This window comes from Acanthochromis polyacanthus, chromosome 14 (genome assembly GCF_021347895.1).
Source record: "Acanthochromis polyacanthus isolate Apoly-LR-REF ecotype Palm Island chromosome 14, KAUST_Apoly_ChrSc, whole genome shotgun sequence".
Classification (NCBI taxonomy): Eukaryota; Metazoa; Chordata; class Actinopteri; family Pomacentridae; genus Acanthochromis; species Acanthochromis polyacanthus.
In genome coordinates this window covers 36,185,825-36,199,507 of record NC_067126.1, presented here as the reverse complement: position 1 = coordinate 36,199,507, position 13,683 = coordinate 36,185,825, and the positions used below count along the sequence as shown (strand labels likewise).

Here is a 13,683-nt window from a genome sequence, read left to right as displayed (position 1 = left end):
TTATGGTAGTTTTTCACAGATCCACTGCAGAGACGATGTACATGGAAGATCATTCCAAAGAGCGTTGTGAAGAGTTCTGAGTTGAGCACAGTCTTCTTTATCATGTTTTCCTCCTTTATTGTTCGGCTCGTTTTTGTCCCAGTAGCTGGCAAGTCAGTAAACAACAGAATTATTTAGACTGTTGTTCTTTGACAAAGGAATCAGAATTGGGTCAGATCGGTGTCTGATGTGTGAATAGCCTTCTTCTATGATGATAACATGTCAGATATGATGTGAATGGTTCAGTTGGTGAGTGGTTTGTGACTCTATGAGGATGTAAATATCGATGCTATGCTAAAGTAAAGACTTACCTCAGAGTCAGAGGAGTTCCATCCACCCACATCCAGGTCCCTTCTGTTTGGATGTCATTCAACCCAATCCAAGTTGGTTTGTTGGTGAACGTAGAGAGAAACGTCTGTTCAACATGAAGAAAATTACATTTTAGCTCTTAACCACAATACAGTATGAGCATTTTACCAGTTTTCTATGAACACATCATAATACAACTGCTCTGATTAAAACTAACAATTTAAAAAAAGCTGCAAGCAATGATAAGGGGACCAATCAGCTCAACAGGGTCTAATTGCCATGACAACTGAACATATTAAAAGTGTTCATATAAACATTGGTAGAAAGAATGCAATTCCTTGTGTTGTTGTGGTCTTGTTGTAAGGTTGGAGTTGCTTTGATGGATGAACAAAGTTTTACAAATCTAAAATCGAGGCCAGCTTTTGTCAGGCTTGGACTAAAGATCAGCAGGACCAATGGTGGTGAAGATGGAAAAGAACTGTGGACAGTCAAAAAACTGTCAATAGGGCGGATAACGGAATATAGCAGAAACTGATCTATTAAACCGTTCAACGCCTCAGGAAGGGGAGGCAGGACTTGGACAGACTATGTAGCTGAGGAGGAGAACTGCAGACTGAGGACACTGTCAAGAAGTGGAAGTTGAATGGAAACACTCTTTCAACCACGTTAACACGTATTCTGCTGAGGAGGCAGTGAATGAAGACTTGGGGGAAGCTCATATCCATGGTAGAGGTCACTGTGGTAGCCAAGAAAGTCATCAGTGGTAAAGCACTCGGTGTTGATGAGATTCATTAAAGATTCTGAGGACTCTGGACATTGTTGGACCATCTTTACTGACATGCCTCTTCAGTGGTCATCTGGGACAGTCAATGTGGAGTGGCAGTTGGAGGGTGGTGATTTCATCTGTCCATCCTCTATACACTGCTCTATTCTCACTAGGGTCATGGGGGGGGCTGGAGTCTATCCCAGCTGAGTCGCGCGACGGCAGGGTACACCCTGGACATGTCGCCAGTCTGTCGCAGAGCTACATATACAGACAAACAATCACTCTCACATTCACACCTACGGGCAATTTCGAGTAATCAATTAACCTCAGCATGTTTTTGGACTGTGGGAGGAAGGCGGAGTGCCCGGAGAAAACCCACACATGCACAGGGAGAACATGCAAACTCCATGCAGAAAGATCCCGGGAAAGCCGGGACACGAACCAGGGATCTTCTTGCTGCAAAGCGAAAATGCTAACCACTACATCACTGTGCAGCGCCAGGGTGGTGATTCCTGTCTTAAACAATGGAAAGTGCTCCGATTACTTTGCTATCACACTTCCTCCTTGGGAAAATTTACTTCAGGCTGCCAGAAATGGAGGCTCAGCCGATCGTCAAACTTCAGATTCAGGATTGAATCTGACCCTGCAATGGATGGATGGATGGATGGATGGATGGATGGATGGATGGACAATGAATGTCTATGCAGCTTCTCTGGTTTTAAATACTATCTAGAGTTTAACTGAATTCTGGCCTGCAGAAAGTCACAGAAAATGTCCGTTGTTGGCTGTTAAAGAGTTCTAATCTTTAAATATGGGCTTATTAAAGACACACAGTTTAAGTCTACAATGTCTGAATTAAAACACACTGGAAGAGAACACAGTTATTTCCTTTTAGTCTTGAAAACTGGGTAAAGTAATGTACACTGAGGATGAAGACTGAAATACATTTCCATGTCATTTGAAAACTTGCTAAAACAAATTCTGTACCTGTTCTTCATCGCTGTTTATCACCACCAGATCTGCTCCTTTGCTTCTGCAGTCCTCCCTGCTTTTGTTCCAGGAACCAGACTCTTGAGAGAGGAGATAACAGGAACAACTGAACATCTTCCATCCTGCAGGACACGTTTTCTCTGGAAGAAATATCAAACGATGCTCATTACTGACCAATATGTGCATGTATTTATGAAGTTATTTTAGCACAAGTCAATGTTTTCAGCAGTTACCCCTAAAGGCCCCTACAACGATGTCTAAGTTAGACTTGGATCTCAACAGTAATTTGTCTTCAGTCCATGCAGTGATTTTATTTGCTGGAAGACATAATATGGGTGAAATGAGAAGTCAACATCATGACTGAAGATTTCTACTTTGAAACTACAGAGTAATGATGACAATGTCAAAAACACGGCTTCAGACTTCTGGTATTTCATGCGTGACCAACCCATGAGCCCAGTCCTGTTCTACAGGAAACAGCTGTGTAGAGTTACACCTCGGTTATTTTAAGGAAGCAAGAGGTTAAATTCATTTAATGAAAGATTGCAGAGCATGCAGAGATGAGTTTTTTTGAGGTTGAATCAATGACGAGAGAGGAACTTGAAGGTTTTTATCTTATTCGATAATTTCTTATTTTTGATTCTTCTGCTCATTTCGTGGTCATCTCATGACTGGAGAGTAACAGGCAGACATTTGTATCTTCTATCAGGCAGGGAAGGACTCACTCTGTTTGGACAAAGCCTGAAGTCTGTCCCGTTCTTTGGTCATTTCAGTGAGGCTGGCATTCAGTCGGTCTCTCTCTTCTGTCATGGAGGAAAGTTGATCATTGCTGGTCTGCAGACGCTCAGTCAGGTTTTCTTTGGTGGCGGATAAAACTGCAGCCGAGTCACGGTCTGAAATATCAAGGTACACGTTACAGAAACACCAAAGTCCTGATGCTTTACTACTAATCCTGTCTCTATGTTTCAGTCCTAAATCAAAATATTCTTACATTTTGTGGAACTAAGCTCAGTGAATCTGATTTCTGTAGAGAACAAAAAACAAAACTTGACTGATTCTACTGTTCTGACCTGAGTGAGTTCCATAAAATCAATCTTAGCTGCTCTAGCATTGTTCAAGACTGACATGAATTAAATGAATTTAAATGAGGTGGGGGACTTGAACCCAAGGCTGACTTTACAGAAAAAGTTAAAAGTATCTGAACCCAAGTGCAACTGTGTTAAAACTGTAGTTTTACAGCATCATCGCGCAAACTAGCTCAGCTGTAATGAGTAAAAAGAGAAGTCCGCCTATCACATAGCACCTTATATTGGAAAAAAAATGACCTAAAACCTGCATCTGAATCAGTACTTTTTATTCCTGTGGCAAAAATAAAAGAAGTATTTAAGAAGACAGTCGTCCATCAGAGCAGAATAAGGTTCCTGAAAATCACACATTTAAGTTCATGTTTAACCAGCTTTTACAATAAAAAAATTTAAAGCTGTTTTACTCACAGTGGACACCGAGGACGATGAGTCCAACCAGCAGGAAAACACTCAGCAGCCCCAAACAGAGAATAACTGAATGAAAACTCCTCTGAGAACTCCTCGGACCTTAACGCAGAAATAAACCAATTATCTGTACAGCAGTAAATGACAGATAATAATGTATATTCTATTTAGAATCTCTGTCACTTCATTCTTACCTGTTTGATTCCTGGAACGTTTTGGGTCGGCAGCTTTGGGAGGTTTCATGTCAACATAAATTTCCTCCATTGCTCGTAAGGTGGCGGATTTTTCCTCAGATTATCAGGTCTGTAGCACAGACTGCAGTGAATGTGAAATGTGATCTTTTCAGTTTTTTACATTCTCAGGAAGTGACAAGTTTCAGAAGTGATTAACTATCTACCACTGAAACAGAATTGTTTGCTCTGTGGCTGTATAATGGCAGTGACATATAAAGATACATCCTCTGTGGTTCACAGTTCTCTAGCAGCTGTCAAGACAATCTTTTTATTGTAAAAGTGGGTTAAACATGAACGTAAATGTGTGATTTTCAGGAACCTTATTCTGCTCTGAAGGACGACTGTCTTCTTAAATACTTCTTTTCTTTTCGCCACAGGAATAAAAAGTACTGATTCAGATGCAGGTTTGAGGTCATTTTTTTTTTCTTCAAAATATAAGGCGCTATATGATGGGCGGCATCAGGACTTTGGTGTTTCTGAAACATGTACCTTGATATTTCAGACCGTGACTCGGCTGCAGATTTATCCTCCATCAAAGAAAACCTGACTGAGCGTCTGCAGGCCAGTAAGGTTAGCGGACTCTGTTGAATGGCTAAGTTACATAACCACAAACAAATCTCACAATATCACAGTAAATCGAGTTTGTGTTTTTTTTTAATTCATGCCGAATTAAAGAGCTGCTCCTCACCATTCACGAGTGTTTGTTTCATATGCGACATCCTTCACTTTATCTTGTAAATTAGCGTCCGAAATTAAATGGGAACATTTGCAATGGAGTTCGTCAGCCGCTTCCACCACTGAACGCAGTAAACTACTTAATAGGAACTGGACTTCAAACAATTTATACACGGCGTCGAAAAGCGTAAAAACTGTAATGTCTGAAGTGTGACAGGAGACGGTGTATTTTTGGTTAAATTATACAATGTTCGCCTTCAAAGTCATTCATATAAACTGCCTGTAATGTGCAGCAAATAGTAGTTAAACGGTGCCAGCTCTTCAGTGACCTTAACGGGTCCGTACCTCTAGTACAGATGCTACGGGTACGGGTCCGTACCCGTAGCATCAACCGATGTAAAAATGCCATGTGGTGTTTGGTTTTAGGTGGCCATGTTGATTTTAGGCCTGAAAACAGCAAAAATGTCCACTGTGATACAAAAAATCCCAGAATTATACATTGAACCATTTCTTTTAAAAGCAGATCCTTAATGGACTTCATTTGATTTGTCTGTTCCAAAGTGTTTTATGGATCTTTAGAGGAGCTTATGTTTCCTGGGCTTTTTAAAAGGTGTGTCAGGGTTGCTTCATGTTTGTACCACTAGATGGAGCCAGTGACATTTGTAATGCTTTAATGTGTGTTTGTGTTCCACAGAATATGAAAGGCTTCTTTATAAGATTATTATTAGATTATTATTAGTTATATAGTGAGTTTGGTGGATTGTGCTGATAGCTACATATTAATATTTGTTTAGTTTATTCTTTACATTGTTTTCTGTGTTTGTTTGCATGTGTGTTTCTTTATTTGTAGCTTGCATTTGATTTGTCTTCATGTTTTCTTCTTATTGCAGCTCTCAGTTCTATCTGGTTCAATGATTCGTGTCTTTATTCATATTTGCTTCCATCTCTTTCATTTTTATTGTTAGTTGACATTTTAGTCAGTTTTTATCAATAAGTGATTGTTTCTATTATGAATAATTATAGAATTTGTGAAGACATGATCATAATGAACATAAAAAACATTTATTTTATTTTTTTTACTTTTAACAAAAATGTATGCAAGATGTATCCCATGGACTTCAAAAGTCCCTAAATTCCAGATTGATCCATTTTTAAACTAAAACTTGATTTGTTCCTTTCACAGTTGTTGTTTTGTTGCACTACCGGCACAGGAAGAGGTAAAACCTACTATCCTTAAAACACACACACATAAATATACTGGTAGAAATAAATGTTTTTGTTCATTTGTTTTTTGTTTTTCTTTACTGTTTTTATTTCTTATTTTTGAAGCAATTATTTTACAGATTTTCCCTTCAGATCTAGTAAAATCACAAAAAATTTAAATTAATTTACATGTTTTCAGCTGCAGCCATCAGCAACAGTATCACTATTTCACACACATTTTCAGTTATTTTCACAGATTTTTAAAGTTTTTCAACTTTCTTTTTCAACATACTTTTTTGTGGCAATCTTGCTATGAGATTTTCACAGATTTTTTTTGTTTTGCAGATTTTTGTTTTCACAGACAGATGTACATATACGCAAGTATATACGACAAGCAGATAGCTTTACATACTTGGGAAGCATCATCAAACCCGAGGGCGGCACAAAAGAAGACATCCACAGCAGACTAAGCAAGGCAAGGAGTGTGTTTAAGGGAATGAACAATGTCTGGAGATCAACACAGTACAACACAAATACCAAGCTGAAACTATACCAGAGCTGTGTTGTATCAACACTGCTGTATGGAGCAGAATGCTGGAGAATGACGGAAGCAGATCTTTCCAAGCTTTGATCCTTCCACACCACATGTCTCCGGCGAATTCAAAGAATATTTTGGCCCGAAAAGATCTCCAATGAAGAACTGCTAAGGAAATGCCAACAACAAGACATGGGCACCATCATCACAAGGCGACGATGGAAATGGATTGGACACACACTCCGTAAAGACCCACAGTCAATCACAAGAACAGCACTGCACTGGACCTCAGATGGCAAAAGAAAGAGAGGAAGACCAAGAACAACATGGAGAAGAACAGTAGAGGGTGAGATGGAGTCCATGCAGCACTCTTGGAGTACATTGACAAGGCTGGCCCAGGACAGGCAGAAGTGGAGGAACTTTGTTGCTGCCCTACACACCACTGGGTGTAAAGGATGATGATGATGATGTGAAATTCAAACTGGTCTTCACACAGATAGATTTACAAGTACAGTGATGTACACTCACAAAAACATGTTTTTAGAATGATTTTAAAAAGAGGAATTACTCCTTTTATCGCTTCTTGGCGCTGACTAAAGAATGAGGCCCTTTCAGAACTACATCTATTTGGTTTCTAATTTTCCTCTAGTGACATTTATCAGCTTTTTTGATGCAGTTTCCCCTTTAACAGTTAGTCAACACACAGTATTTGTCTTTGTAATTTATTAAAGAATAATAAAGCAGAGAAATGCAGAGTGAATATTTCAGCTGAAGAGCAGAGCTCTGACACCAGAGTCGTGTTCAGAGATCTGACCCACATTCAAACAAAAAATGCAAACTCATAATAGCATCAGTCCTTCACACTCCGCAGCTTTGATTCCTCATGAAGACGGCACACGGTCTGGGTGTTATTAGACCTTGGTGTTGACGCTGGTCACAACAGAATCACACACCAGAACAAAATAGTAGAAAACATTCACAGTCAGATCTATTATGTGCTCTGATTAACACACTGGTTTGTGATGGTCACAGTACAAATACAGTTCATCCAAGTACTAATGACATTTTTCTACAACAATGATGTCTTTTTTTTAAAAAATACTCAGTGATCCACTTTCAGCAAATTTCTTTAGGCATTAATTTTAAGGCTGTGTGAATGACAGCAGTTCTGGAAATACTTAATATAAAAGCCTGAAGTTCTCACAGTTATTTCTTTAGATATCTGACCTTCAAATACACATGATCCTCAAACAAATAATGCAGCAACATTATGGTTGTTTTTCACAAATCCACTGCAGTGTCATTGCACATGGAAGATCATTCCAGCGAGTGTTGGGAGGAGTTCTGATTTGAGCACAGTCTTCTTCACCGTCTTCATTGTCGGGCTCGTTTTTGTCCCAGTAGCTGGCAGTTCAGTAAACAAAATAATTATTAGACTGTTTTTCTTTGACAAAGGAATCAGAATTGGATCAGATCGGTGTCTGATGTGTGAATAGCCTTCTTCTATGATGATAACGGTTCAGTTGGTGAGCAGTTTGTGATTCCATGTGGATGCTAATATCGATGTTATGCTAAAGTGAAGCCTTACTTCAGAATCAGAGGAGTTCCATCCACCCACATCCAGGTCCCTTTTATTTTTATGTCATTCAACCCAATCCAAGTTGATTTGTTGGTGAACGTAGAGACAAACGTCTGTTCAACGTGAAGAAAATTACATTTTAGCTCTTAACTGCAATACAACATGAGGAGTTTACCAGTTTTCTATGAACACATCATAATACAACTGCTCTAATTAAAACTAACAATTCAAAAACAGCTGCAAGCAATGATAAGGGGACCAATCAGCTCAGCAGGGTGCAGTTGCCATGGCAACTTAACATATTAAAAGTGTTCATGTGTACATTGGTAGAAAAAATGCATTTCTCCTTGTTGGAGTGTTGCTGTGATCTTGTTGCAAGGTTGGAGTTGCTTTGATGGATGAACAAAGTTTTGCAAATCAAAAATCTAGACCAACTTTTGTCAGGCTTGGACTAAAGATCAGCAGGGCCAGTGGTGGTGAAGATGGGAAAGAACTGTGGCCAGTCAAAAAACTGTCAATAGGGGGGATAATGGAATATGGGGAGGCTGTAGCTCAGGTGGTAGAGTGGGTCGTCCAATGATTGAAGGGTCGGTGGTTTGATTCCCTCTCTGACCTATTCACGTGCATGTCCTTGGGCAAGACACTTTACCCACCTTGCTCTCACACTGGTGTGTGAATGTAGGTGGTGGTCAGAGAGGCTGTAGGTGTGGATTGACAGCCATGCTTCTGTAGCTTACCACCACCAGAGTGAGAATGTGTGAGTGAATGAATAATGGATCCATTGTGAAGTGCTTTGAGTGCCCAGAAAAGCACTATATGAATCTAATCTGTTATTATTAATATAGCAGAAACTGATCTATTAAACCGTTCAACGCCTCAGGAAGGGGAGGCAGGACTTGGACAGACTATGTAGCTGAGGAGGAGAACTGCAGACTGAGGACACTGTCAAGCAGTGGAAGTTGAATGGAAACGCTCTTTCAACCACGTTAACACGTATTCTGCTAAGGGGCAGTGAATGAAGACTTGGGGGAAGCTCATATCCATGGTAGAGGTCACTGTGGTGGTCAAGAAAGTCATCAGTGGGAAAGCACTCGGTGTGGATGAGATTCATTCAAGATTCTGAGGACTCTGGACATTGTCGGACTGTCTTTGCTGACATGCCTCTTCAGTGGTCATCTGGGACAGTCCATGTGGAGTGGCAGTTGGAGGGTGGTGGTTCTTATTTTAAAAAATGAGAAGTGCTCCGATTACTTTGCTTAAGGAAAGAGGAATTACTTTCCTCTCTCGGAAATTTTGCTCCAGGGTGCCATAAAGGGAGGCTCAGCCGATCGTCAAAGTTCAGATTCAGGATGAATCTGACCCTGCCATGGATGGATGGATGGATGGACAATGAATATCTATGCAGCATTTCTGGTTTTAAATGCTATTTAGAGTTTAACTGAATTCTGTGCTGCAGAAAGTCACAAAAAATGTCCGTTGCTAGTTGTTAAAGTTTTCTAATCTTTAAATGTGGGCTTATTAAAGACACACAGTTTCAGTCTGCCATGTCTGTATTAAAACACACTGGCAGGGAACACAGTTATTTCCATTTTGTCTTGAAAACTGGGCAAAGTAATATCCACGGATCCATCCAACCATCCTCTATACACCGCTTTATCCTCAATAGGGTCGCAGGGGGTGCTGGAGTCTATCCCAGCTGACTCGGGCGAAGGCAGGGGACACCCTGGACATGTCGCCAGTCTGTCACAGGGCTACATATACAGACACACAATCACACTCACATTCACACCTACAGGCAATTTAGAGTCATCAGTTAACCTCAGCATGTTTTTGGACTGTGGGAGGAAACCGGAGTGCCCGGAGGAAACCCACGCATGCACAGGGAGAACATGCACACTCCATGCAGAAAGATCCCGGGCTCAGGCCGGGAGTCGAACCAGGGATCTTCTTGCTGCAAGGTGAAAGTGCTAACCACTACATCACTGTGCAGCAATGTCCACTGAGGATGAAGATTGAAATACATTTCCATGTTACTGAAAACATGCTAAAACAAATTCTGTACCTGTTCTTCATCGCTGTTTATCACCACCAGATCTGCTCCTTTTCTTCTGCAGTCCTCCCTGCTTTTGTTCCAGGAACCATACTCTTGAGAGAGGAGATAACAGGAACAACTGAACATCTTCCATCCTGCAGGACACGTTTTATCTGGAAGAAATATCAAACGATGCTCATTACTGATCAATATGTGCATGTGTTTATGAAGTTATTTTAGCACAAGTCAATGTTTTCAGAAAGTTACCCCTAAAGGCCCCTACAACAATATCTAAGTTAGACTTGGATCTAAACAGTAATTGAAGAGTTCATTTGCAAAAACGGATAACTCCGTTTTGGTAAATTTTCAGAAAACTTTTTTTTATCGTTTACTTGAGAGAATATTACTCAAACTGAAGTTGAGTGGATTTGACTCAGTAGAAAAATACATGACAAAATAGAGAAAAAATCAATTATTAGTGTTATTATTATCTCGAGGAAAGAATAAAAAAATGAATTTTCTGAAAACGGAGTTGCCTGTTTTTGCAAATGAACTCTTCAATTGTTCCTCAGTCCATGCAGTGTTTAAGACATATTATGAGTGAAACGACAAGTCAACATCATGACAGAACATTACTGTCGTTACTGTCTTCCCTCCGCCTTCGGCCCACATCGGCTCATCTCCTCGTGTGATCACATAAATATATACACATATGTCTATGACAAATACACGTACAGTTGTGCTCATAAGTTTACATACCCTGGCAGAATATATGATTTCTTGGCCATTTTTCAGAGAATATGAATGATAACACAAAAACCTTTCTTTCACTCATGGTTAGTGTTGTGCTATAGTTGTTTATTATCAAACCACTGTGTTTATTCTTTTTAAATTATAATGACAATAAAAAGCACCCAAATGGCCCTGATCAAAAGTTTACATACCCTGTAGGTTTGGCCTGATAACAGGCACACAAGTTGACACAAACAGGTTTGAATGGCTACTAAAGGTCACCATCCTCACCTGTGATCTGTTTGCTTGTAATCAGTGTGTGTGTATAAAAGGTCAGTGAGTTTCTGGGCTCTTGACAGACCCTTCATCTTTCATCCAGTGCTGCACTGACGTTTCTGGCTTCTAAATCATGGGGAATGTGTTGCCTCTCAGGCATATTTTATGTTTCTGTGTTACATTGCTTTAAAATGAATGGATAAATATGTGATTTAGTTCACAATGGCAGTAAAAACATAAAAAGGTTGACTTAGAGGATTTTATTTTGAAAGTCGCGCTGTTAACGACATCACTTCCTGTTAGATCGTCGGGTCTTTTCCTGTTTCATGTGATCGCTGTTTGCTCAGAGAATACGGCAGAGACGCTATGCATACGCTAATGAGTTAGCCATCTCCTATAACACATTGTCCAGGCAACGCCGTAAGTTCATATGGCTTTATTAAGTTGTTAAAAAGCATAAATAGTAAGATTTAGTTTAAAAATGACATTATTTGTGTTAGAAAACCACATTAGTGGCATGTAATCTGCATGTTTGGAAACAGTGTGACAATGATCATTTCTGTTGCTCGTGCCTGTATAGTGACACCAGGTCACAGTTGAAGTTGTCATACGTGTAACATGTACAATACGTGTACATATTAATTATGTATTTTGTATGTTTTTGCCACAGTTTTCACCTCGTGTTATTGAAGATTTGGGAGTAAACGGTCAGCGCCACCACGACTCTGTCTTCATTGACCGAAGTTTAGCTTGGTGTTTAATCAGAGTTTTTACACTTTGCTGAGAACACTACAGGGAAGGCAAAAGAATTGTCAAATGATCTGCGGGAAAAGGTAATTGAACTGTATAAAACAGGAAAGGGATATAAAAAGATATCCAAGGATCTGGAAATGCCTATCAGCAGTGTTCAAACATTAATTAAGAAGTGGAAGCTGAGGGGTTCTGTTGAAACCAAACCATGGTCAGGTAGACCAACAGAAATTTCACCCACAGCTTCCAGAAAAATTGCTCAGGATGCAAAGAAAAACCCACAAATAACTTCAGCTGAAATACAGGAGTCTCTGAAAAAAACTGGGGTGGCTGTTTCAAGATGCACAATAAGGAGGCACTTGAACAAAAATGGGCTCCATGGTCGAGTCGCCAGAAGAAAGCCGTTACTACACAAATGCCACAAAGCATCCCGCTGACAATATGCCAAACAGCACAGAGACAAGCCTCAAAACTTCTGGAACAAAGTCATTTGGAGTGATGAGACCAAAATTGAACTTTTTGGCCACAACCATAAATGCTACATTTGGAGAGGAGTAAACGAGGCCTATAATGAGACGTACACAATCCCTACTGTGAAACACAGAGGTGGATCGCTGATGTTTTGGGGATGTGTGAGCTACAGAGGCACAGGAAACTTGGTAAAAATTGATGGCAAGATGAATACAGCATGTTATCAGAAAATACTGGAGGAAAACTTGCACTCATCAGCCCGGAAGCTGCACATGAGACGTACTTGGACGTTCCAACATGACAACGATCCAAAGCAGAAGGCCAAGTCTACCTGTCAGTGGCTACATCAGAATAAAGTAAAGGTTCTGGAGTGGCCATCTCAGTCTCCTGACCTCAATATCATTGAGCCACTCTGGGGAGATCTCAAACATGCAGTTCATGCTATGCAGCCCAAGAATTTACAGGAGCTGGAGGCTTTTTGCCAAGAGGAATGGGCAGTTTTACCATCTGACAAAATAAAGACCCTCATCTACAACTACCACAAAAGACTTCAAAGCTGTCACTGATGTTAAAGGGGGAAATACACGATATTAAGAACTGGGGTATTTAAACTTTTGATCAGGGTCATTTGAATAGTTTTTGTTGTCAATATGATTTAAAAAGAGTAAATACAGTTGTCTGATAATAAATGGCTTCACCCAACCACTTACCATGCGTGAAAGAAAAGTTTTTGTGTCATCATTCATATTCTCTAAAAATGACCAAGAAATCATAAATTCTGCCAGGGTATGTAAACTTATGAGCACAACTGTATGTCTATGTGATCATCCCTTCCTCCCCCCAGACGAAAATATTCGGAGCTCGTCTCTTCCCTTCGCCTTCGGCCCACTTTGGCTCATCCCGCCGTGTTCGGCTCATCTCGGCTCACCCATTTGTTTGTTACCACCACCGGAATGGCCGGGTTGCTGCCGACTCTGTCGTCACGCTTCACTTTGTTGCATAAACACAAGACAAGATGCTGAAGACCTCCGCTGTTTGGGAATTCTTCAGTTTAACTGAAGACAAAACGAAGGCAAAATTTGGACCCGGGAGACCAGACGAACGGATCCGAATATTTGCCCCCCCTTCCCCACTTCAGACGTTACGGGGCGGAACGAATATTCAGATATTCGTCTTTAATAGGGCCCGATTATTCGGAGGCCAGAAACCACTATTCGGGACAGCCCTAGTTTTTAGTGTCTAAAATCATTTCTGTTTGAATCGTTGCAATTTGTGCTTGTTTGGTTTGTCAAATCTGATTCTGGATTTCACTCAAAATGCAGCACCAAAACTTTTCCTCTGCACATATTTAAGCCAATGAGAGTTATAAAGTTAACTCATTAGAACCAGACACAGAGGACACCGAGGACGATGAGTCCAAGCAGCACGAAAACACTCAGCAGCTCATACATAACATGCACATGCACAACGCATGCCTGTGCTCAGTGCAAGGCAATTTGTCATTAAAGATTTCATCTGTCGGAAATAATACGTCAACTGAGCAGCCTTGGCGGAGTACTGTGCTCTCTGAGTGCTTTTCTAGTCTAGCCATGATTTATAAAAG

The 13,683-nt window shown here is 40.4% G+C and overlaps 1 protein-coding gene and 1 long non-coding RNA gene across 2 annotated transcripts; one reads left to right on the top strand and one right to left on the bottom strand.

Moving 5' to 3' along the window:
- Window positions 1-3,858, bottom strand: LOC127537030 (CD209 antigen-like protein C). Its single transcript, XM_051958644.1, is given in 6 exon segments — window positions 1-145; window positions 351-454; window positions 2,102-2,244; window positions 2,830-2,961; window positions 3,598-3,696; window positions 3,789-3,858. Coding segments are annotated over 6 exon segments (693 nt in total).
- Window positions 3,859-11,142: 7,284 nt separating this feature from the next.
- On the top strand, window positions 11,143-12,789 carry LOC127537081 (uncharacterized). Its single transcript, XR_007946566.1, has 2 exons — window positions 11,143-11,279; window positions 11,530-12,789. It is a non-coding gene; the product is annotated as an uncharacterized LOC127537081 (long non-coding RNA).
- The last annotated feature ends 894 nt before the right edge of the window (window positions 12,790-13,683 follow it).